This window comes from Ptychodera flava, chromosome 8, assembly GCF_041260155.1.
Source record: "Ptychodera flava strain L36383 chromosome 8, AS_Pfla_20210202, whole genome shotgun sequence".
Lineage (NCBI taxonomy): Eukaryota > Metazoa > Hemichordata > Enteropneusta > Ptychoderidae > Ptychodera > Ptychodera flava.
This window is the reverse complement of record NC_091935.1, coordinates 16017133-16044189: the sequence shown is the minus strand read 5'-3', so window position 1 is coordinate 16044189 and position 27057 is coordinate 16017133. Positions and strand designations below refer to the sequence as shown.

At 37.3% G+C, this 27057-nt stretch overlaps 1 protein-coding gene across 1 annotated transcript; it reads right to left on the bottom strand.

Annotated features, from left to right (window-relative positions):
- Nucleotides 1-3180: 3180 nt before the first annotated feature.
- On the bottom strand, nt 3181-24448 carry LOC139138634 (protection of telomeres protein 1-like). The gene is made up of 18 exons (XM_070707102.1): nt 24260-24448; nt 22624-22765; nt 21316-21477; nt 19345-19461; nt 18028-18138; nt 17026-17115; nt 16110-16218; nt 14896-15038; nt 14087-14227; nt 13475-13659; nt 12632-12761; nt 10702-10880; nt 9117-9592; nt 8383-8539; nt 6781-7154; nt 6127-6362; nt 5050-5147; nt 3181-3869 (listed from the first exon to the last, which is right to left on the bottom strand). Exons 2-16 carry the CDS (start codon nt 22741-22743, stop codon nt 6256-6258), a joined length of 2601 nt encoding a protein of 866 aa, XP_070563203.1. The 5' UTR covers nt 22744-22765; nt 24260-24448; the 3' UTR covers nt 3181-3869; nt 5050-5147; nt 6127-6255.
- Between the last annotated feature and the right edge of the window lie 2609 nt (nt 24449-27057).

Below are 27057 nucleotides of genomic sequence, written 5' to 3'. Positions count from 1 at the left end.
GACAGATTTCTCGTCGGGCCGAAAGTTTTTAGCAACATGTCGGTCCCTATGACCGACTGGAATTTGGAATAGATGATGAAAATTCTCGACAAGACCTGTAACAGATCCAGATAATGATTAACTTTGAATCATATTGATTCAGACTTGAATGTCATTCACCTATCAATGTTTTCCACCGTGGGAGGGTGGGGCAACAGGGGATATTGATCGCACTTCGTGTCCTGGTAGACGCGTTCAAAACATAAACGGTTCATAGAAGAGTTTAAGACAAAAACCTGCTACGAGTACAGTGCTGTTGCCTAAACATATTTGGTTTTGAACATGGAGGTATTTTTTACCTCCATGGTTTTGAACTACGCCCAATACAAGGATAAGATGTTACACGACAGCCCAATAGTGCTACCTGCAGGCGATAGTCAAGTTCGCTTTTCGCTACCAGTGTACACGTTTGTTTGTGGACCGCTAGAACATCTTGCTTGCTCGTTGGTCTTCAACCAAAGTTCACAAAACCGACTGTTAGCACGATATATATCGACGTGATAACAAGTGTACATTTTATAAAACATAGCGGCCTTATCATAACAGTTTTGTCGAGTTGCACGATCCATCGTGTATACTCTCAGCGGCCGAGAGTAGGGCTTCAAATTGTTTTTATGTATACCGTTTTACGACAGGCATGCAAAACTCCCCGTCATCCTGGGCTGTACGCCAAAATATCGCAAAAAATTACGTCTTTTAAGACTTTACGGTAACATTAACTGATCGTGTCGCGATCATTTTCAGCAGTATAGAGTGTCTGTCAAACTTTTCAGAATCGTTTTAAAAGGCGATGAGACCCAGCAATCGCTCAGTTAAATTTTTTCAATCAGAAAATATACATTCATTTCCGCGAGTGGCGACGTGTGCCATTCATGTTGTCTAGCATGTAATTTCTATAATCGAGAAAAAAGTTACGATACTTGGCCTTTTAATTAAAAGTATAACTTCACCTGTTTCTTCATAAATGCAACAGAGGCCACATTTAAGCACATTTATTTTTTGAAAAATTTTGAAAGTAAGCCATACGTCATATCAAAACATATACCAAGTATTTTCTTCCTTCTGCTTTACATTATACAATTAAAAAAGACGTAGTGATCAATGTTTGCATAAAAAATTATTCACACACTCCCCTTACTCATGACCGTGTTCAGGGTACTAAGGTATTCTTTCACTTCTCTACCACTCACGTTGGCTAATTTCAGAAGTGATTTTCAGCTCGCCAACCATATTCAAATCACAATATCACATGCCCTGGTGTAGTGTACAATTTTACAAAGCCATGTAGAGAACATCATCTCCCATAGACTGTCATGAGAGACAAACTGTCTCGCTTTCATCACCCACACGTAGTCAGTGCATGAGCCTGTATTCGCCGGCCCCTGGGTGTTTGACATCATTTTATGGTCCGAAAGTGGGGGATTTGATATGGCTAGAAAAAAAAAGTCAAATTCTCCTGTTAGTCCCATAGCCCCCCCCCCCCCCCCCGTGGTGGAAAACATTGATAAATGTGTGCGCATGACAGTGAGGAAGATGAGGGCTGTGATCTTTTTCAGATTCCAGATCATGTAGCTGAATGATGCATTCACTTACACTATTCTGCAAACTATGTGAACAATAGTCCTTTTGTATTGAAAAAAGGACATGAAAAATTAAATATTACAACATTCAAAAGCATAGTATTAGTGAAGAGAGTGTTTACTTTAACAACTGCATTCAGTAAGGACCGGCAGTTTTCTGTAAGGACCTGAAGCTTTGGCTTGGTGCAGGCCCTTGTGACCTGAAGCTATTTTCTCTTAATTTCGCACACTGCATATGGCTATGGGAGCTAAAAAAACTACTCTCTGACTGAGTAAATCTTCTTGAAATTTTCACATTATGTTCTTTACTTAATAAAAAACAGACATCTTGTTGGGCAATAAAGTTCTTACATTTTGAATGAGAGTCATTTCAATTTTGCAAATCAGTTTTAATCACTGTTTTAAATGTCAGTCTTTAAACCTGTCATTTAAAAATTAGAGTAGATGATGCAAATTGCCGTTTTTTGTCTACGACCATCAGGGTACTTGCAGGTTCTTACGTCATTTTTACGTCACAGCGTGGTGAAAACAAAAAAAATTGAAGTTCGGATTTTTCAACCTTGTAACCAATATTCAAAGTTTCAACATGCATAAATGACATAACTTTTAGTTCTGCTTTTTTCCACACAATTTCTGTATCATTCCCTCTTCTGTATCGTCTGATCTCTTCTTCACTTTGCTCACGTGCGTTTCACCTACTGATATCACTCTATGGTCATGAGCTCCCAAGTTTCAAAATGAGACTTTCAATTTCATGAAGTATTACAAAGTTTTTGACTGAGATTAATTTTTATAATTCATACCAAAATTGAGGTTTTCTAACCAAAATATGTATCCTCTTCACCCTTAAAGTAAAATATTGCTACCATACTAAACTCTAGATTCTCTGCTTTTTGACAATATTTAGTATGAGGGTGTTTTCCTTTCATCTTTGTTAAGAAATATTACTTCGAAAAAAAGTGTTGGTTGAGTGCAACGCTACCTTAAATGAGTAAATAATAAGTTTGATCTGTGTTAATGTTGAAATGGATAGTGCTATAAGTGGGTATGTTCCTAAGGTTGTATAGCGCCTCAAAAGTGAAAGACTTAAACTTGCACTCAAACTTTTCTAAATGAAACTTTCAAACGTCCTCTTACCAAATCAACAATAAAAATTGGGGGTCATCGTGTAAAGTTTGGAACTAGCGAAACAAATTACCCAACATTTTGCGATATTTGATATTCATAATGGCCACCATTCCTGTGTTAACTCTATGAAGAAAAATAAAATTTTTGATTTTCGAAAAACTAAGACTGAAAGTTTTTCTTTCTCAAAGACCTTTAAAATGAGCCTCCACAAGTGGTAGATCAGAAAAGAATTGAAAAAATCTTAGAGTCCAACTAACTGTCCCCAAGGCATATTCTAAACCAAAATATTGAAGGTACTAAAATATTGAAGGAACTTCTAAAATATGACACAACAACATTCTCCTCTTTAACCACTTCAATGCACACACTATGTAATAAACAGTCTTCCAGCCTTTCATTATTATTACAAATAAATCAAGTCTGGAGCAAGATCTTCAAACTCACAAGGAGCATTCTGACAAAATGTATTGCTCATATTTCATGTATATGACAAAGTAACAAAAAAATACATATGTGGTTAGTTGGCAGTGATGTTGATTTTTTCTCTGTTCTGAAATAAGAGGAAACATCAATAGATTTCTCAGTAATCAAAAATGGAAATTAAACACAGTCTCTCTGTAAAAACTTAACAAAGGCAAGATTTTCGCTGATTGTACAGTTCAGTAAAGAATCATTTGGATACAATGAAAAACAGGGTGATTCAAATGACAGGTGCATAACTTATGGTTTGTTTACCCTGTGCACCCCTTTACACTGTGGTTTCTTCCATTCACTGGCAAGTGTCTGACTGCACCAACTCTGAGTGGCGGGGGGGGAAGGTTCATTGACTGCACAGTTTCAAAAGATATGGCCTAAAACCACTGATTACACAGCAACATTCAAAGCCAAGGTTGTATCAAACATCTGATACTTTGTAACCATTTCATCCTGCCTTCTGAGATCATAGGACATGATACAGCACTCCAGCCAAGGTCTGCCCTCATTCTCGCTGTCTTCGCTGTCCACAGCAGAGATGTGATCCGTGGAGTGCGGGCACAGAGACATCATGTAATCTTGCAACAGCCATTGGGTTTCCTGCCTACTGCTAACATCAGCTGGCTGGATATTCTGGAAGAAATTCTCCTGTTGAAAAGAAATCATAAAGTTAAAAACTATAGACTCTGATTGACAGTTAGGTTACATGTATTTACACCAAGAAGTCTGGTGCCTGGGAACACAATTATTCTTACCAATGCGTGGATTGGCATTTCCACAAGTCTGGCTTACTGATGAAAACCAGATCGAATATCTAATTACTTGGTTGTGCGAGAGTGAGAGAGAGAAGCTGCAAGTTTTCTTTCAGAGAGAAACTAGATAGCAAGGGTCACCCACTATTCCCTGTAAACAGATCCACACTCACTATTGATAACATTGGGTTGGGTGTAACCATGATTATAAAAAGGTTATGAAAACACTTCTTTCCATAATTGGGAACAAGACATGGTCCTCTTCAACACCATAGGCTGAGTCGTCTTACAGTAAAGTGAATGATGAAGCCTTACGTCTGTACATGTGTGCCATTATTAACGATGAGACCACTAGATGAAAACTTACGGCCACATTAGCAGTAACTTTGGCTGAATTTTCTAGCAATTTTTATTTCGACTGCCAAACACTTGCCTGTTCTACTCCTAAAATCACAGGGATAAATGTCAAATGTTCAACTTGTGAATACAGCCTGCATATGGGTGACGTAAAGTGTTATTGTTGATGGTGAATTTAAGACTGAATTTCACTTGTCAACTGTAACATCACATCTTGTGCATTATTCATTGCATTATCAAGGCTAAGTACTTGGCATTTCAACAAGACTTGGGAGAAGAATAGGACAACATTTTCATTTTATAGATCAAAATTTGCACAACATCAAAAGTTACGGCTACTGTCCCTAAACAATAAACTTTCACGCAACACCATGTTAAAATGGTAAGTCCCATTCGACATTCAAACTGCAATTTGAAAGATGCGAAACACCAATCTTGGCAGTGTAAAATAGTCTTTTGAAGCAAACATCTTGAGAAGATAAATTATTACCAACATTTGTTTACCAACCTAATTTATATAACTGCCATTGTATGTACCAGAATGTCACAAGAATGATACAATGCTTACCATTATTAACATTGTAAGTCATTCTTCAAAAAAACGTTACCAGCTTATAATATTCAAAATACTCGAACAGAAACCTGGCCAATGTACATGTACTCAGATGGTAGCCATGGCAACAGAACTGAAAGCATACAGTAGCAACGGAAAAACTAACCGCATGTTCCTTAACAACAAGGACATCTATCTTCTCAGAGCCGTCAGACAATGTCAGTTGGAAGAAAAACTTGTACAGCAAAATGCTGACACCATTCACTGTAGAAGCAAAAGTAGAAACCATTATATAATAATCTAAATTCATGTGACAGTAAATATATAACCCATTCATAGTTGATGCATACATGTAGTGACAATTTTAATCTGTTAAGAAGGTTTGTGAGTAGTGCGCCCTCTAAGGGGAGGTTCAAAAATTTTTTTCTTCAGCCAAATTGAAGAACACTTGATTTGCTGTGAGACACCAACATGCATGGAACAAAACAATGCAAGCAAGTCAGTAGTTGTAAGTATAGCGCCATCTATTGTCCTATGCCTTCCTCGATTCCTCGTACTCTCACATGAGTCAACGAGAAGACAAGGAAAACATCAATGGCCACGGCCTTCCCAATTGATCAAATGGCATGACAAGTTACATTGTATTATCGGCATGTACTATCACCGCGAAGGTGTGCTCTGTGTCATGACATATCAAATCAGGTTAGCGGGCACACTGTTTATGAGCTTTGGTCTGTTTCTTTATTCAAAGTTTCAAGCAATGTACAGAAAGTCGATGTATTTTCGAAATGAGGTTTTACAGTGTGCCCTTTTCCTTTTCCTGTCTTATTTGTCTGTTGTACTGGTAATTTGTCTTGCCCCTAAGTTTTTACCATCTCTTGGTTTTTGTTACATGGAATTTTGTGGCATGTATTTCTCTTTCTAATACTAGTGCACTTATCCCGAAACACAGATTATTATTATTATAATTATCATTATTATTATTTAATATACTGGATTTAGTCTGTGATCAGACAAAACTGCAAACTACATGTATAAGTTTTGATTGTCATTTTGTACTTTGTGTATTGGATCTGTGAGAAATGCGTGTGTTGCATTGGTCAGACTGGTTGAACTAATGTGTGTGAAAGATAAGGTTCATTACATTTTGTAGTCAGTGCACCTGCCTATTTGCTATCACAAATCACTGCTACTGATGAGACACTACAAGAACATGAAGTTGCCATGGTTACACACATCTTACCTGTCTTAGGTATCCTCTTCGCATCATCCCAGTACTGACCTATATGCAGGTCTTCTATCTCCGCCGACAACAGTTCATCTTGATACATCGCACATCGTGGACACTGGTAATACCGTGTCTCGTCCACTGTCAAGCCACCGACCAGAGGTGCCGGGCATTTCCTTGCCCTCGCATTTTTGCACATCTTCCCACGGTGTCTTTTTGTGAATCCTGCTCTACAATCTCTGCAGTTTTGCCTGTCAAGTACATATATGTACACATGAACATTCCTGCACATTTCAGTACCAAGCAGATACAAGATACCAGATGTAAGCTTACATGTATATTTGCTCAAATCCATATGAACCATATAAACACTCATAAACATGCAATAGTAAAAGTAACATACGCTCACATATAAACAAAGGCAAAGACACACGTAGAGCCACAAGAAAAAGTGCAGAGGAAAGAGAGTTTTTACACCAAGCAAGCACTGATCTCAGTGTCAGATAGTAAAGCTCCAAGTATCACTTGCCACGTTTGATGAGAAATTGCAGTCAGTTGTTTTTGACTTTTTAACTGACATAATGGCTCAATGATAAAGCATATTGTCAACATTTAAAATCTATAGTTTTCAGACACTGGAAACCGTGATTTTTTTGCAAAGATTGATACCTTTGATGGGTGATCTGTTCTTCAAACTCTGTCCACCTTCGTCAGACGATTTGTCACTGAGCTCTTTATCATTAGCAGACTTCCTCTGTGTAACTTGAGACTTCACTTGTTTCCTTGGTGACTGCCACACCGGAGAGCCTTTAGCCTTTCTGGTCATCAGAGATCTTTTAGGTGATTCCCCTTGTTGGTTCTGTGGTCTCAAAACCTTCATGGGTGGCGTTTCGGTGTCTGAGTCACTCTGTTTCTTTCTGAGTCTACGAGATCTTCTCGATGCTTTTGAGTTTCTTGTATCCTCAGCACTCTTTTGGTCTTGTTGTGTACTGCTGCGGGTCCCTCTTGATGGCGTATGTGGCTCTTCTCTAGGAACTTGGCAACTGCACAGAAAAGCACATGGTAATACATTGTATATATATCAATGTAGAATGCTCCTTGGGGACAGATATTTGGACTCTCAAACTTTCACAATTCTTTTCTGACCTAGCACTTTTTAGGCTCATTTAAAGCTCTGAGGGTAAGAAAAATTGTCACAGTCTCAGTTTTTCAAAAAAAATCAAAAATTTAATTTTTTTCCACAGAATTAACACAGGGATGGTGGCCATTTTGAATTTTAAATATCGGTAAATCTTGGGTAATTTGTTTCTTCAGTGCCAAAGTTTGAGAGGTGACCCCTGATTTTTATTCTTGATTTTGAAAGAGAATGGTTGAAAGATTCCTTGAGGAAAGTTTGGGCAAAGTTTAAGTCTTTCACTTTCAAGGTGCATACTACAGGATGTGACCATTTCAGGGACAGAATGTCTATGCTTGGTATTGTACTGGCATCTTGAACTATGTGCAGGTGTCAAAATTTTCAACTTTCCTGTGGAATCTGGTTGGGTTGGTTTTTGGCTGCTTCCATGAACTGTAAATTCGCTGGTATGTGAGAGTTGTGACTTCAAATCATACATGTGCTTATATTACACCTGACATAAAAGATGGACTTGGCAAGTGATCTTAAAGGTGTCAATTATTTCCGGTGTGGAAATACATGTACAATATCAGACAGGCCAAAAGTCAACTATTTTATAGGATATGCCCATCCCCTACTTTTTGATGACGTGTACTTTGTGATCATGTTCTTAGTCTTCCATACCTACATGCAATTCATCAATACTTGTAACATTTTGAAACCAAACAGATATGTCTCATTGTCAGCCTTTAAACTCTTTGTTCCCCAGATCACAAAACTTGTATTCTCATGTCGAATACTCAACAACCATAGTCCTGCACTGAAAGGTTCATAGCCATGTCTTGATAAGCCACCCTGTGTTAGGTCATCTCCACTGCTAGACTCTCTCACAGCCCCTTCCTTCGCCACGCAGTTATGCACCCTCAACGGTCTTTCTAACAAGCGACACTCACTGAGCCAGCCGTGCTGTAACGTAGTGGGCCGAGCTTCGCTCAGCTCAACTGCTGAGGGCACTAGTATGGACTAAGGCAAAGCCGACGAGGGGCTGTGAGAGAGTCTACTCCACTGCAGGCTACAAAGCTCTCTTGGTCAAAGACCCTTCTCTGTGTTACCATACATGATTCTACATATAATACATTACATTTTAGCATTTTCACCTGTATTTACACGTCGGACACCACAGATGTACAAAGTCTTCGATGGCTTTTGGGAGGTAGCTCAGAACTTTGGCCCTGATACGGAACTTGTACGGCACAGGGTGAATGGCTACAGTGGATAATGAAGTTGGCTTGATGTGATAGTGTCCTGTTACAACTGAAGATGGAAAAATGGAAAAAAAAACTTGGTGGCAACTTTTAAGATCACCTACAAAGGTAAAACTGATCAGGTTTTGCATTGAAGTCACTGATGAGATAAATAAGACTCATTTGTAATGGTGCATGATGGAAAATACAGAATATGTAGAAACAAACATGGAGAATATTGTAGCATATAGAATATGAAACAATTTTTCATGAACATCATTTTTATGAATATTAATGAGCCGTCCCCCACTCTTGGAAGCCCTGTACATTCACTACAGTGATATTTAATTTTTGTTGAATTTTAGAAAAAATCTTAGAGGATGGTGTTTGCAGCCAGCAGCTTCGATTGAGTAAGCAAGTGATTTATGGCTTGTAACATGTATATCACAAGTGACATCACTGCAACATTAAAACTTACATGTAATGACATGATTATATGTTTCGATTTAATCCCCCAAAAATTGCAAAATTCCCCTCAAAAATTCTTGTAGAGGGGGACCAATTTCCCAACCCCCCACCAACCCCGGTGTAGCATCCCAGATAAAACACTGCTGGTATCTGATGTACTACTCAAATATACTTCTTACCTGAAGCAGAATCTTGCATACATCTGCTCTGATTGGCTTGCTTTTCTACAGCTGTGATTCGACTGGCTGGTTCATTCAGTAGTATATTACTAGATGAATTCTCATTGGCTAGTTTGTCGTTACTTGGGGCTTGTCTGGTTGCTGATCTGGTTTGTAACTGACCTGCAGAATACTTATTGGCTATTTGGAATCCATCATCTCCAGCATTAGCCAAACCGTCTTTTCCTGACTGTTTTTGTTCGCGTGCCTCCCTGTCTGAGGGGATCAACCTTTTTTCATCTCCGGAACTTCTTTGAGCGAGCAGATCTGTCTGGTGTGAATCCTTCCTTTCAACTTTTTCAGAACAGCTGAGAAGTATGACATCGCTGCTGAAGTCACATGATTGCAAAGAATCACCGACTGATGACGTAACGTCAGTAATCTGTTCCAAATGTTGCCCTTGAACACACTTTGCAGGTGAGGTTTTTTCCATCCGCCTACAGGTGAAAAATAAGATGCAAGCTGTCAGGAGAAACAAGTTAAATGCTCATACTAAAAAACGGGACATATATATTTGAAGAAAATCCATCAGGACTCCAAGCAAAACTGAGAGGGTATGCAACTGGATAGCAAAGTATATGAGGGGATACTGAAATCGTAACACCAGTCCGAGATTTATTGTGCCGTGAAACTTTTATCGTTGTTGGCCTCTAATAAAAACTATAAAAATTTTAAAAAGATGCATCACACAGACTTATCACTTTTTATCAAGGAAGCAATACAAGTTGCATAGGCAACCTTTAACAATTTGACCTCTGTTTGGGGGGGTATTAAAATCTTCATGGCATGCCAAAGGTTACAGCCAGGTCATGGGTCAAAGGGCAAAGCTACCAAAAGAATCAAGCACCTGACGATGGAAATCTATGATCACAAAGTCAAAGTAAATTCAAAGAAAAGAATGTTGGCTTTGATCAAGAAGAAAAAAGTATATTGGTGGAGAAAAAACAAAAATATGTAAGGAATCAGGGCAGATGATAAGGATGTCTACTAAATGAACTAAAATACAGACAAGCAAACAGAGGAAATCAACAAACGCTCTTCTAACACTTGTTTGATAAGCTACATGTATGTACATATATAGAGAGAGAGAGAGAGAGAGAGAGAGAGAGAGAGAGAGAGATGCTCAAAACATTTTCTCTCTCTGTCCTAAAATATATTCTACAGTACGTCAAGCTTCTGCCAAGAAAACTGACCAAATTCCTTGAGAATGTATTCATTATTTGAATCTCTTTGAAAAGTTTGAATGCTATATTCTCAGACTTGTCTCAATTTTAGTACTTAATGAACAAAAATGACCATCAACCTTTTCACCACCATGGTTTGGCCCAAACCCATTGTTACAATGGAGATTATGGACCTGACTACAGGAAATTGGGGATGAACAGGTCAAAGCCAGTCCAACACCACCAATTAAAACAAAGAACTGATGATCAAATGCATAAATATATTGTTTAACTCATACTGAATGTTTGAACTTTAATAACAGTACAGATAATGCTAGGTTATTTCGCTATACAAATGTTGATGACGTGCTAATGTTTGTCACCTTTTTAGCCGTTCCACTTCAAAGCACCCCTCAGGAAGGAAAGTGATTCCTCGGCCATATGCTGTCCCACGATGCAATGCAAACTCAATTGCAGGCTCAGAGGTGAAGATGTCTTCGTCGGACTGGGAGTTCTTGAACCTTGCTGCGTGGAGATTGTGAATTAGAATGAACTGCCCTGGCTGCAAAACAAGAAGAATAATATATGATGATATGGTATGAGAACTGCAATGACACATTAAAATGAAGTACTACGAATTACGTCAAAATTAAGTTGTGGTGTCATTTTCTTGAAACTTTGCACAAATATTCCTGGAAGTTGTGCAAGTGCAAAAATTGAAATAAAAATGGGGGTCACCACGCTCGTTTCCATGGAAACGGACGTTAAAATGGCGTCCTTAGAAATAAATAAAAATGATATAATTCACTAAACTAAAGAAAGCAAATTATGAAAAGCTTAGCAAATGAGATAATTTCAATAAATACCAAGACTTAGATCCATATCTATCGAATGTATAGTTTTAATGATGTTTGTAAAGAAATTTTTATATAAGTATCGATTACAAAATTACGATATCGAATTATATCACTACATAATTTTTTAACTTTCTTCCTGTCGCTTTGAATGGTGTCATTTTGACCAAACTGGCGAATAAAATCCTGGCATAATACCATTTAGTTTACACTTTTAAAAAAAGGGTGTCACCACGCTACTTTTACAATATCTCCAGGTGAATGGGTAATATGTGCCATGTAAATAGGAGAGAAATGTTAATTTTTCGCTCATATTGAATAAAATGAGGCTTCCTAGGGGGTTAAAATATGACAAGGTTATAGGTCACATGTATTTCTAAGAGACTGGGTCAAAAAATTAGGTAAAAGCGCAATTTCAACAATGACAGGTGATGTTAAATACATGCGCTTCAAAGTAACCCATTTGCGACAGCTGGAGTTAAATCTGCGCAAGAAACGTTCTAAAGCGTGTGCGCGTCCGAATTCGTCGCCCTTTACCTTAAAATGAAGGCACTGTCTTGCTACATTGAAATAATTCAAGGTGGATTAAAAGCAGGAAAAGGCAACAAGATATGATGTGGAAGAAAATGCAGTTGAAAGGCCATTTGAAATTTACTGATTTTAACTCACACTTCTGTGACAAGTGTACTCCATAGCAATATTGCTAAATTTGAGGCTTGAATTTCCTTTGAAAGAGGGGCATATACAGAACAGAGCAACATAAAGATTTTGTCATATTGAATTATGTATGCTTTTCTATGCAACAAAGAACTCTTTTTCAGATTCAGCAGAAAATACAGGATGGGAAAGTGAATTGTTATCTCCTTAGGATTCACAAATCCAAAATGGCTAAACTACAATGCTGCAGATTGACAAAAAATTTATTCACAAAACTGACTGCTTGCAGATTGCAATAGATACAGCTATTGGTCAAGAAAGAATTTCATATTATTACAGACTCGCATCTTTCCGGTTATTAGGACAGGGGTATCACAAGGGAAAACTACAAAAATACGCATGAGCTATATTTAGGTATGTGTACAATATCATGAACTACCTGTTGTCTGATCCAACATGGCAGTTCATATGGATGTACATGTAGAATACAAATCCACAGATTGTAACTAGGCAACTAAGTATATGTTGACCTCTGACCTTCAGACGCGAGAAAAAAACATCATTAGAAATAATTTCGCGCATCATTTACTCTATTGTGATAATTTGATCAGTGTTTTGAAACAGAACAAACTGTGGTTGAGTAGTGGGGAAAACAATGAATTGTTAAAGTTATATTAAGCGACTAACTATATAAAATTATACTACTTACAAAAAGCAAATATCTGTTTGAACAAAATTTCATAAATATGTCAGACTGACGAACTAAATGCAGAAGAGTACACAACATACAGTCAATATATACCTTTATCTTAATTGCAGTCTCCATGTGGTTGTCATAGCAACACACGTCAACCATGAAATTCTCGGCCCTTGACCTCAATTCTTTGTCGTAGTTGATTGAACAGTCTACAGCATCCTCTCGGTGCACAACGCTGGAATGATTGATTGGAACATGCAAAGTGTTAACATCATCTTGGACATTGACACGTGTCAAGTGGACCACCTCAATCAAAAAGATGATTTTTTTTCCAAGTGGCACTGTACTTCCAAGTGAACAGCTTCATTTTTTACATTTCTGGCTCTTTTTCCCGAGGGAGGAGAAACATATTGAAACACGGTATGCATCAGTGGAGATGTCATTCAGAACATTTATACAAATACCTCCTGTCAATATTAACATAGCATTCTCTAGGTTTCCATCTGCGGTTCATAAAATGGTCAGGTAAATTTAACAGTTTCCTGTGAAATATTTACACTCCGAAAGCTGTCAAAGAAATGTACAAGGAAGTGGGGTGAAAGAATAAATTAAAGCAAGGGGCGTTGTTGGAACGGTGACTGTGCAGCTTTCTTGTTAACAATGTATTTCATGCACGATATTGAGATGCATTACATCAACATAAATGCAAGATTTAAATTGATATATATATGAACAATACGACAAACATGTTTAATTTTCGTCAGTCACCAATGTACCTTGGATAAACTGTTTACGTTGGTTTTATGAGTCCGATACAACCTTTGAAAACAGTTCAGACAACACTTTCCCTTCAAGGGATAGCACATACTTTGGAAACAAATGCATTTTTAAACAAAATGGTTGAAAACTTGAACATTTTTGTAAATTAACTATGAATCTTGCTCTCACCTTGGACACTTGGTTCCATCCCAGATCTTCAACAGAACACACGAATTCGACTCCATCGCCATCAGTCCAACAACCTGACAGACGATGTCAAAATACTGGCCAACAGAGACACTTTCTAGTGGGCATCTCAGCTCGTCAACGTCAAGCTGGGATTCTGTTGAAAGCCAATCACGGAGTTCTTGCACCTTATCAGCATTTGAAAATAAAATAAAAGTTCCCAGACAAAATTCAGTCCCGCCACCTGTGCAAGTCATTTGTACAGAGAAAGCCCACAGTGGCGAAGAATTTTCAAGATATTTCACATATACAGTAGGTACAAGACAGCCCCTATGAATTTCATTTGAGTGATAAGATCAAATGCAATAGGCCGAAAAGATTTTTCAAACTTTTCCTACAATACAAAATACAACACTAAATATTCTGTGAAGGCTGTTTCTGTTTCGTTTTCATATCGATCATATACATTGTAACACTGCAGTGTAATAAATTTTTTCACAAAACACACATATCTACTGATACTTGAAGTCACCAAGTTGAAAGAGTAAAAATTCTTTGATCTGAGGCTTGACATAAACATTAGATCAAATCATACAAAACTTGTCAAGGACTCACAATCTGTTTGTCTTCGTTTGTAAATGTGTAGTTTTTACAACCAGTTCTTGGTTCAAGCGGGGCGCTGGAATGGCCATCAAATGCTAAGGCTGCAAAACCTGGCCCTTTCCCAGCCTGCAGTTCCCCTCGGAATTTTTGGATCTACAAATAAAAAAAAATTAATCATCACACATGTACTAGACACAGAGTCTTATATCAAAATTCTAAAAGCAAATGGCTGAATAAATATTTTCAAAACTACTTGAGAAAGTGTTTGTCATTGCACTAGACCAGCTAAGTACATATTTTACACAAGGACAGGGTATACATAAATTGTACATTGGCACAGAAAGCGCTCTGGGACATCATGTGTTTTCTCTGTCCTCGCAAAGCCAGATAAGTCATCTGCAGAGTATGCCTTTGTATTTGGATTTATGCAAAGGGAAAATACATACCTCAATACAAATTTTTTTTTGAGTTTTGCACAAAGTTTCCTTTTCAAGTCAAACTTGTGATCATTCTGTTAAAGAATGAAGGGTTCAAATCTGCAGCTATCATGCAAATTGACAATCTGATTAAAATCTGATGTAGAAATGGGTCGTTCTTTTTACACTATCATATGATATTCTTTTGTAAGGGTAGATCCACAGAAAGAAAAGACTACATGTATAACATATGATAGTGTAAAAGACTGACCTATCTCTACATCAGATTTTCGGCATCAGAGAAAGAAATTACCTAAAGTTTACAGGTATTTGAAATTCAAAATTATTGTTAACTTCATCCATGGACTATAAACTTGCAGCCCATTGGCCGTTCACTCAACTCACCTTTAACCTATGTAATCTGACTACATCTCCAACAGCATGGACCTGAGGTAACATGGCACTGTCTTTGGAAAACAAGACACACTTCAGACCAGGGTCACTTGATTCTAATGACGGGTCAATGATAGTAAGACTCATGCAGTAATCTGTGTACATGTAACAACATTTAAAAGATAGGATAAATAATTTATGTAGCATTTGTATCCATTAGATGTTTGCTGGCGCTTAACTATAAATGTTACAAATAAGCTATCTAAAAGAAAAGTCTTCAGCTTTGTCTTGGAAGTGCAGATATTCAAGGTGCAATTTATATCAGCTGGTAGCTGATTTCATGGGATTGATGAACAGTAAGAAATGGATGTCTCGACAACCTACCTCTTTTCATTTGTTTCTGTGATTTTCTAGCTGACCAACCTTCTGAGAGTAAAATGCGCCTCATGGACAGATATTGGGACTCTTAACTTTTATAATACTTTTTTGGTCTACCACTTGTGGGGCTCATTTTGAAGCTCAAGGAGCAACTCAAATTTTCACTGGCTCATTTTCGTGAAAATCGAAAACTTAATTTTTCCCAAAAGAGTTACCACAAGGAGATGGCCGCCATTTTGAATTTCAAAATATCAGTTAAAGCTCGAGGGTCTATGGTTAAAGTTATTTGTGTCCATACAACTCAATTTTGCATGGTAACCCAGATGTTTATTCTTAATTTTGGAAAAGAATGGTTTATGGTTTCATCAAGGAAAGTTCTCAATTTGGAGTTGTATACAACCTTAATTAACTCTTGCAAAACCAGTTTGGACAGCAGAACATATAAGACTATCATTAGGTGGTACCTAGGTAAATTTTCTGGATGATGTAAAATATGTTATGTACATGATGGAAATCAAGCTGCTGAATTTATGGCAACCTTTTAAAGAATTGTGAAAACTGGTGATCTACTGTAAGATGCTTGTACAATGCATCTTGGTATCATGTTTCCGGTAATATTGGAATAGAAAGAAGTCACGTCTCTCTCAATTAAAACAGAAAAATCAAAACACAGTGTAGTAAACCTTGGCAACTATTTTCGTGACCCATGGAACTATTTTTGTGATCCATGATATTTCTTGGAATTTCATTCAATTAGGAATAATGCATGATTCTTAGATTTTGCCAGAAAATAATACGGTGAACCATCAGACATATGCAGCGATGAACACAGAAAACTTGCGGCATACCTGTTCCCTTAGTTTTGAACGGTGGTTTGAAGAACTTGACAACGCCATAGACATCAACCTTCACTCCTTCTTTCAACAGCTTCAGTGGGGTGTATTTCTTTCCCATGAACTGCAACACACAAGATCACATGGAATTGTTTTAGGAAGAGCACTTTATGAAAGCACATGAATCAAATGGTTTCAAAAAATATCAAAGGTGTAAATTTTCTCAGTTCCTGTTCTTCTCTGTTTGTGTTATTCTGCCAAGAAGGAATCCACTTTGTATAACAGCTAAGGTCATACATACCAAAGTATGAGTATGGTGATCAAATGCAACGTAAAGATATGAAATGTTGATTTCATAACTACACAATTAACAAAGATCACAGGTAAATATGCAATGGATTCAGTTTATCAAGGTGATGGCCAGAGTATATTACTAAAGATTACTTCCTACAAGTACTTCCATGAGAAAATCAAGACATTTATTTTCATATGTATGAGTGTCGATCAATGTCATCTGATAATCAAGATACAAAATCCATTTGTTTTACTTCTCTGAGAAACATTTGACACTGATTAAGGTAGAACATGCCTCGGGGAAATAAATTCGGGCTTTTAAATTTTATCAATTCTCAGTTTTTACTGTCTTAGTTTTTCAAAGAGCGAAAATTTCATTTTTCCTCATAGAGTTATCACAGGGATGGCAGCCATTTTAAATTTCAAATATTGCAAAATCGTAAATAATTTATCTCTTTGTTCACTTTCGAGCCGCATCTTAACTTAATAGAATACATGTATATTACATGTACAAATCTGACATACAGTTACACATAGAACGTATGTTGGCTTTGATTCACAAAACTGTGACAAAATACAGATATAGCATACCTACACATCTCTCTTTTACACTTAATGCATTTCAGCGTTGACTCACCTTCAAGTAATTACACGTTGTGGTGGTTACTGTTGACAATTCTGTTGCTGCAACAGGTGTTTGTGAAGTGGTTGTCGTGGAAATTGTCCCCTACAAAACAAAAATTATTACAAATTATAAAAGCTTAATTTTAGTGTCATAATGATGTACAGTACAGATGTTGATTTTCCCAATTTGCAGAATGCCATCATATTACTGTAGTTTAAAATTATTACTTATCAAAATATTACTGATAATAACATATATTGTATATAAGTTACATGTAGATACATGAAACATGATCTGATATGCCCATATCATCTGGTTGTTACAGTAACATCTTTAACACTTTCTTCACCCTTTGAGCACCAAAGTCACAATTTTTGTCGCCTTTATAAAATATGCATGTGTATCCCTGTCAATTTTTTTGAGATTTTTGCTAAAATTTTCAGTGATAAAAAAGTGTAGCCAATGAAATGTTATATACATTGGTCAAAAATTATCAAAACAATTTCAGAAAAATTCAGAAAAGTCAGTAAAATGCTGCACTAAAATTTTGGTGGGAAAAGAATACAGCACTCAAAGGGTTAAAGTGATACTATATACTTGATCAATGTACACTAGTACTAACACTGCATGCAATGTTTTATTATCAAAATACTGTCAATTGACAGCTTTTAATAACAGACTTTGGTACATCACAACGGATATGCGTAGATTTATTTTGGCATCCTTGCTTGGAAGCAGGCTACGTACATACGTCTTGATAATTAAGCTAAATACAACTTGTCTTTCAAACATACTTTGGGGATGAGAACACTAAATTTCAATTGAGACACAAAAACAGAGAAAATCCATCAAAAGTTACAATTACAATAAACTTACAGGTGGATGTATATGTCAGCTTGCTTGTATGTTGCATCATGTAAGCAGAGGCTGCTATTACGTGTCTATTGCTTTCATTAGTGAAAACAAAAGACCAAGTGGCAACAACTTGACCACAGCTTTCCTACATGTACTTACACGCAATGATGACTCCGGCACAGACACATTACTGGAAGATACAGGCGATGACTCCGGCACAGACTCTGTACTGCAAGGCACATGTATCACTTTATCATTATCCTTGTATATCTGTATGGAAAAATTATGTGCCATTTCATAATATTGTTCATATTTTAGATAACATCACCTTGACCTTGACAAATACTTACAAGCCTGACCTGATTTTAGTTATTTCCTTTTTCAGTAGACGGACTTGTCTAATATGTACTGGTCTTACAGGTGTGTCTTATACTTGTGAATTGCAGTTATTTGAGTCAACAACAAACAACTTGTCACTAAACCGCTTAAATTTCAGGAAGATTATCTATCTATCTATCTATCTATCTGTCTGTCTATCTATCTATCTATCTAGCTAGCTAGCTAGCTAGCTAGCTAATTTGTAGAGTGCAAAATATCCAAAGTTAAATAATGCTCAGTGGCGCTTAGAGTTACAATGAAAATGCTCTCTAGAGGAAGATGTAAGTATTTAAAGGTAGGAGAATCGATCCCAAAGATCAAGTTTATTTTCGTCTGTAAGAGGATTATGAAGGTGTCATAGCCTTTTGTTTTTCTTTGAAACTGTAATCTAGTCGGTAAATTTCCTGGCAAGACAATCTGACGCCCGAACCATGCCTTTATGTGTCTTTTGAAAATGTTGACATTAGGAGAGGTTTTTATGTCTAGGGGTAAAGAGTTCCAAGGACAGGAGCTGCTGCAGAGAAGGAGTGGCGACCATTGGTAGTAAGATTCCATCTACGTGTGTGCAAAAGACATTCATCAGATGGGCAAAGAATATTATCATATGGAGGCATACTCTTTGAGGTGTGATCCCGACAATATCTGCTGGATTTGAACCCTGACCCCCTGGTGACCTATGACATCATGCAGACATTTTATTCTGAGCCTGGTTCAAAGGGTTAAAGTACTGTACCAGAACATGCAAATATATAAAATTTCCATGCATTACAAATAATGGAAATTGCATGAAAATCATCACCGAACAGAGCTTTAAATACGGTGTTGATGCCCTATGTTAAAAATATTTAAAATAAATGCATGGTATTTTTCCCCAAAATTTTCATCAATGTTGCTGAATATATCATTGAGTGTGTATTTACAAGTACTGATTACATCACAGACCATATCATTAATTTAAAATAATACAAAGAATTAGACTTGACTGATTTACAGCACATTTGTATTCACCATCTTGCTTTACCATAGACCCTTAGGGTCTATGGCTTTACAAAGCAAGCATGCAGACCAAAGAACTAATGTACAAATTCAAGTACCTACCCAAATGTTCACAGAGTCAGCCTTATTGAAGTCAGCCACTACCTGACACTTGTGGCCATGGTCAGACCATGCAGTTGGAGACTTCTCAACGATGAAGTCACTGATAACTATCGTGTCCTGCAAAATACAATGTACCAATGAACAAAAAGTTGAAACTTTCCAAGTTGCCCATATCTTTGATTTGAGAGTTTCAAAATGTCATTGTCAATAACATAATCCCAAAATGTTTGATGAATTTACAAACCATTGACGGAAATTATGGTGATACTCGATTGTATCACAAAACAAATCGACATGCATATGTATGACATAGAAAGCAATCCTTGTACCAAGTTTGAAAGAAATCGCTCCTGGCATCTCTGAGAAATTTGCAAGAACAAACGCACAGACATGACAAAATCTGTAAGTCCCCTTGGACTTTGTCTGTGGGGACTAATAAATTATATCTACATCATATTAGCGTGTCTAGTATGCTCAAGTGTGATTCTGGTAAAATAGTAATATATGAGTGCCAAAACGGGCTAATAATTAAGCATGGAAAAGTGAAACAAAATGCATCTCGATAATAGGAAAAGTTGGCATTAGAAGAAATTAATGATTAAATACATGTACTTAGAAAACAGCAGCACAAATGTATAAACAAAGTGTTTTAAGAACTGCTTTGAACATTGGCTCATGCTTCGCCATACAAGCATTGTCACTTTTTGTCATCTAATTTTCCAATGAAATCCAACAATACGTGGTACATGTATGTATCCCTCTCCATTAAAATGCCTAATCCTGGGTGCTGAATTTCGGTTCATTTTAAAGTGTACTTTCTCCTCTTTGGATGACCAAACTTTGAGAAAACCTCTCTTAATATAAGAAACACAGATGTTGATGTAATATGTGACAGCAACAAGTCATCGTGAATGACATTGTGTGAGCTGGCAATGATGGAAATCACAGTGTTGGTCCAAGCATACCTCACTGAGAAAGTGTTGACCTTGTATTGATGTGTATGTGCACTGTTGATGTACAAAGTATGACTGGAATTAGTTTAGCTAAATTTGTGTAATAATAGTTGGCTAATAGATGTGGATATATATATGTATTATGAGACTGGGTATGAAAAAGTCAGAATAGAACTGCCACTCGGCGGCCATATTACATTGCATTACACAGAAATTTGTCATGCATATTTAAGTCTTAGTGTGCTGTCCTTGTGCCAAGTTTAAATTGCATTGGTCCATGCATGTTTAGTAATGGTTTTGGACATGGAAAATCAGAACAAAATGGCTGCCTGGCGACAATGTCAGATCATACTGCAGAAAATACAATGTATTTGACACACATACCGGTATATACATGTATGTCATGGTGTGTTGTGTTGTCCTTGTGGTAAATTTGAAACAAAACAGTCATGTCAGAGTAATGGCTTTACATGTACAAAATGGAAAAGGGTAACCTAGCAACAATATTGGATCACATCGAAAAACAGATAGACGTATAAATGTGTATGCCCCCTAAGAATACCTTATTGTTTTATAACAAGGATCGGTAATGCCAAAATTCACCTCTGAGTACACTCCTTCTGATCTCATATGGCGCTCTCAGTATACACTCTGAGAATTTATTTGATCTTGTACAAGTCCAATTTTGCCTTAGAAAACAGGTTTTAACCTTGCAGGGCTTTACTAATGACAACTGGAACATTTAATTTTACTGCAGCTACACAGATCATTTGTCACAATTTTCCAATAGTATTTCAACGACCATGAACGAGAGAGCAAGAGTGGCAGCAAGATCACGAAAGCAGGATTGGTACCATACTTTCTAAAAGATTTACTCAGTTTCTTAAAACACTCTCATGATGTGAGAAACCAGTTGATCTTCAGCAACTGGTCTATAGCACCTGCCTTTACACCCTTGCTCTCTGTGGCAAAGTTTGCCGACCCCTAGTCAGAAGGAACTCACTATCTTTCCGCTTACCCTCTGATGAAGATATTCACACTTGCTAGCAAACTCATCCACCAACAGCAACTTGATTAGGTTTGTCTTTCTGCTGTCGTCGTCTTCATCTTTGATGATTGCTTTCAACAGCAGGCCATTCTTATTCAGTTTCTGCATGGGCCATCTTGTCAGAACAATGCCCTAACAAAAAGGAAAAATACTGAAGTAGTTATTGTGGATGGGTGTATTTTGCGTCTAATTCTGAAAACTGGAGGTCATTAGTGCTGTAAATTTTAATGAAAATCAGCAACTGATCCAACAAGTAATGTTGAGATGGCAATGACAAATTGTCAATATGATATACTTGTACTTTTAAGTTCCTGATGAATTAGCATGCTCCACTGGTGACCTTTCAGCTTTGCTGACATAGGATGGTACCAAGCTGGACGTACGTTTAAGCAGAATAAGAAGATTGAAAAAAGAACCGAATATTGCAAAGGAAAATGCCAGCCTTTACAAGATGCGACAGGAGGTAAACATCACAGGTTAATATGACAGCATGTAAAATCAGTCATTATTTGCATCTAGAAACTAAACTGTATGCTTTCTATCACAAAGGTCAAAGATGTTTCTAGACTTCATTGACTCTTGTGACCACTGTTGTTTAGGCGTTCATTGCTATGTGACCCATACTTCCACTGGAATACCCTCCTGAGGGACATGTCGGAATTTCCTTCAGTTTTGACACAATTGGTGATGGACCACTAAGGTCTTGTTGTCAAAACTGGGAAAAAATATTAACAGAGCAAAAATTGTTGCTAAATATGCAGCTTTGTTACATTTGTACCTACATAATCAAAAATGTGAAAAAAAAAATCATGACATGTGGTTGGAAGTGCATATACTATTCCTATCAGAAATATTCTTGTACGACATAGGAGTGTAAAACAGATTTACATGTCCTAGAGCTGACCGTCCCAAAGACTTATAGAAGAATCGATCCCAGGGATCAAGTTTGTTCTAGTCTGTAAGAGGATAATGAAGGTGTCATAGCCTTTTGTTTTCTATTGAAATTGTAATCTAGCAAGTAAATTTCCTGGCAAGACAATCTGACGCCTGGAACTATGTATTTAAAGGTACACTGTCACTTGTTTCAATTTTGCCAGAGTTACCATGGAAAGAGAAATTCTAACCAATCAGAGGTTTTAAGTGGGTGGCCGCTTTTTAAAAACAACGCCCTCACATGGGCATTTTGAATACCACGGAACACCCCCTTGACCATATATGGGTATATTTAGATTACAGGTAACCGTATACCTTTAATAGTGCAACACGAACAAATGTTACCTTGATGTACTTGTCCTCAGTGTTGATATCTTCGGTGATGTCAGAAATGTGTATACGAGTCAAGTTGGTCGGCAAAGTTAATTCACCAAAACGCAATGCAAACTGAATGTTCTCTGACATTGCAAATGTTGATCTCACTGAACTGAAATATAAGAAAAAAATTACAATCTTGTGTCATTTTAACCTTGTTAAAGGGACAAAGTCGGCCATTTTTCATGAATTTGGTTTGATACGAGATAGTACTTATATTGTTTGATATGTTGAAAGATAGTGAATGAATGGGTGACCATGCATATATATTCAACCCCCGTTTTCGACAAATTAAATGAAACAATTGTGAAAATGAATTAATGGTCATTACCAATGATTCATTTTCTCTATGGTTTCATTTTATATATGCATGGTCGCCCATTCATTCAGTATCCCTCAACATGTCAAACAATATATGGAGTATCTCGTATGAGACATAATTTATGAAAAATGGCCGACTTTGTCCCCTTAAGCTATTATTCACATGAATGCTTGGATGAACACCATCTTCTTACCCTGTACGGCACATATATGGATATGAATATCACACTGCACAGCATCTTTAGAATTTTTCAACAGCTAAAGATCTGATGGGCACCAAATATTATACAGAGTATGCATGTGCTAAAAGCTTAAATCTAATGTTCCTATCAGGGGGCTATTCTTTGCTATAGCTGGTTAGATACAGGTCATATATCGTATTTTACAAGTTGCATGAAAATTACACAAGGAACATTCAAAGCGACCAATGATCGATAAAACAAAAGAAAACAATATGCACTGTATAATACCACCATTAATGTAAGTTCAGAAACATATGTACGGTAATTCAAACAGTTGATCAAACTATGAACAGTTTATGTACAAATCTGTTACAGGTTCACCTGTTTAGCGTTTACCTCATACCATAGACCCTCTCGAGTCTACGCTAAAAGTAATGCAAATTTTTCTACATTGCTGTTGTCACAGTTTTCTCCATATCCTAAGAACAAAATTAATTTATATTTGGAGCTCTATTTGTTTCTGCAGACATTTCAGCGTAGTGGAAGAGTGATGAGTTTCCTTTTTCAGAAATTCAGTAATAGATAGCCTGATCAACATTTGATTATTAGCCTTGAAGCAAATAATTATTTTACAATGATTGTGGAGATTCAGATATAGTTCACAGACTGATGAAACAACTTCATAGTCAAGGAATCAATCAACACGACTCAACTTGTCCAGTTTTACTCGTAGGGCTAGTAGTAGTAGTAGTAAGCCGGTGTGTGGCGCGTCGTCGGCGCGTACAGACTATCAATATCATAGCCCCGCGGGTATGTCGTCTATAAAGCTGTGATAGATATTAAGGTTGGAAGATTTAGTTAATCAGGAATAAATCTATGGACCATTAATCTCTTGTCGCGAAAAATTGTATCGCAAAATTCAGTGACCGGAAGTTAGTGTCACCTTTGTTGTGATCTGTCAGCGGAGTGTACAAAAGTACACCTGGCGGCGGGCCTGGAACTTGCTATGTACAGTTCAAACCTCGAATCGAAAGAGACCATCGCGATCGCATGGGCCTCGGTCGGTCTGCATTCAGTGAATGCGCCTTAAAACCTCAGCGTACCTTTAAGTATAAATGTGGAGAGAGCAAGTCTGTCTGCACCTGATCCTAGTACTTGACACGCTCACGCTCTGTCTTTCATCTGTTCATTCGGCTTTTGAGCTTCGGGAATCGAGGTCGCGCCATGCAGACGCAGTGCACGGAGCGAGAGCATATGCCCTCTGATTGGTCGACACATCAGTAAGACCCTCTAAGACACTCGTTGTACGACATCTTTGCAGAGCTGAACGAATCTAGGGTGCCTTGGAGCTGGGGTCAACAATTCAGTTTGTGTAAATGGGGCAATAATAAAATAAGTTTGATGAGGGGCAATAATAAAAGAAGGTAAAAAATATTCCTACTACAGTGCTGGCAAATTCCCAATGTTACATGTACTTTAATGCAGGGTTTGTGTTTTAAAGTAATTTTGCCCAGTGTCATACAGCGAGAAAATATCTGTCTCATCACAACATATAACTCCGACGATCCTGTACCTATGAATTCAGACAACACTTTTTCTGTTGCACTGCATTGACAACCATTTTTATTTTCGCAATAGGCCAAAAACCTTTTTCGAAAACTCTTCGGTCCCAAGAGGTGAACAGTCGGCGCTATTGCGATATGCAAATAAGCCAACACATAAATATTCCGAATCAAGTTAAACTCAATGCCCAGACAGCCACCCAGCCAAACGAGAAAGCAGAGAACTTTTCAATGATCACTTCAAGTCCATTTTTACTTCTCAACCCATGAATCGGACTTATCCTGCAACTTCTGTTTTCCAATTCATGCTGGTCTTGGCAGTATTAGCATTTCGATCGGTGAGGTCGAACACATTTTAAAACATCTGGATACAAACAAAGCCAGCGGGCCTGATGAATTGCCAGCCCGAATTCTCAAAGAGTGCTCACATGAATTAGCACCTTCATTGTGTTCACTATACAACAAATCGATAGAAACAGGTGCACTACCCGATGGATGGCTGTCAGCTAGTGTTATTTCGGTGCACAAAAAGTCTGACAAATCAAATGTCATTAACTACAGGCCTGTTTCCTTATTGTGTATTTGTAGCAAAGTTTTCGAGAGATGTATTTTTAACTCCATTTATCCACATACTGAACCATTTCTCCATCATATGCAACATGGTTTTACTAACAGACGTTCCACGACTACACAACTTGTACAAATATTTCATCATGTAGGGAAAATCCTCGATCGGTCAGGGCAAGTCGATATAATATATCTCGACTTTTCAAAGGCCTTCGATTCCGTTCCACATGACCTTCTTATCCACAAAATCAAATCTTTCGGCTTTCATGGCACTTTACTGCGGTGGTTCACTGCATATTTGTCAAACAGAAAACAAAGAGTTGTTGTAGAGGGCTCAAATTCACAGTGGTGTAATGTATCGTCCGGAGTACCCCAGGGATCCATACTGGGGCCAATGTTGTTCCTGTTATATATTAACGATTTACCAGACCATGTTAGTTCAAACAATGGTTGCACTTTTTGCAGATGACTCCAAATGTATCAATGAAATCAACGACATTTCTGATTGCCTAAAACTGCAAAGTGATATCAACAATTTAGTATCATGGAGTGAGAAATGGAGCATGCTTTTCAATGCTGAAAAAATGCAAGCTCCTTACCATTAGTAGAAAATGCAACCCCATTACCTGTACTTATTCAATGCGTGGTGTTTCCCTAAAAAAAGTTGACAGCATCCGTGATCTTGGAGTCGAAGTTTCTTCAAATATGTCTTGGGATAAGCATATCAATATATCTGTTACAAAAGCAAACCGCATGCTGGGACTGATTAAACGTACATGTGGCCACACCTGTTCCACTAAAATGAAACTCCAATTAACTGTATTTATCCCTTGTCCGTAGTATTCTTGATTATTCATCCCAGTCATGGGCTGTCACGACTAAGCAATCAATGCTTCATCTCGAAGGTGTCCAAAGGAGAGCCACAAAATATATTCTTGGATATCCCCAGGAGATGGATTACAAAGAGCGTATGATTGAATTGAATTTGCTCCCATTGAGCTTCAGGAGAGAATTAAATGACTGTGTCTTTTTAGCTAAATGTTTTACTGGTATGTATGACTTAAATTTCCGGCCAGTTTGTCACATTTAAATCTCCTGATGACACTTCCATGAAGATGCCACTTTTTAAAACTGAATGTTTTCGTTACTCGTTTTTTAACAGAGCTTTTTACTCGAGTAGTGTTATGCCCTTTCATGGCAAATCTTCAACACGTGTTGGGTCATACAAGTCTATTTTATTAAAACATAACACGGGTTTGTTAAACAATAATTTTTATCCTGATTAAACTTGTACTTGGGTGGGAAAGTGCCACTGTAAAAATTGCCGTCTCTGTTAATTTCTCTGTTTTGTTTTGTTTTGTTCTGTTTTGAAATTTTTTGTATTTTTTTATTATTGTTTTATTCTGTGTTTGTCTTTTCTGTTTTTAATTTTGTATGTGTAACTTGTTAAATGTGTGCTTTTGTGGAGGGTTGCTTTTGTATAGGTGTTAGTCACCTGTGCGACTCATCCTGACTTTATGTCAAAGCTGAATAAATAAATAAATAAAAGTAAATAAAACAATACTAGTATTACTCTTGATAGCGTGAGCAAGTTCACGATCTGTCATCTACCCTAGGTTATGACGCAGACTAGTTCTGATGACGCTATTGTCATAATAGTAATTAATACCCAGGCCGAAGACGAGGGTATCATGAACATTACCGACACGAATACAAGCCCCACACAGACAAATAACACAAGATCCAGGGCAGGTAACAAAGAGTGATCTTGG

Bases quoted from the DNA above. Each gene is read 5' to 3' on its own strand.
- LOC139138634 (XM_070707102.1), bottom strand. From the start codon at position 22,743: ATGTCAGAGAACATTCAGTTTGCATTGCGTTTTGGTGAATTAACTTTG. The intron at 21,478-22,623 runs GTAACATTTGTT...CCTTTTTGTTAG, and splicing joins CTGAGGACAAGTACATCAAG to GGCATTGTTCTGACAAGATG. The intron at 12,762-13,474 runs GTGAGAGCAAGA...CAATCATTCCAG, and splicing joins GATGGAACCAAGTGTCCAAG to CGTTGTGCACCGAGAGGATG.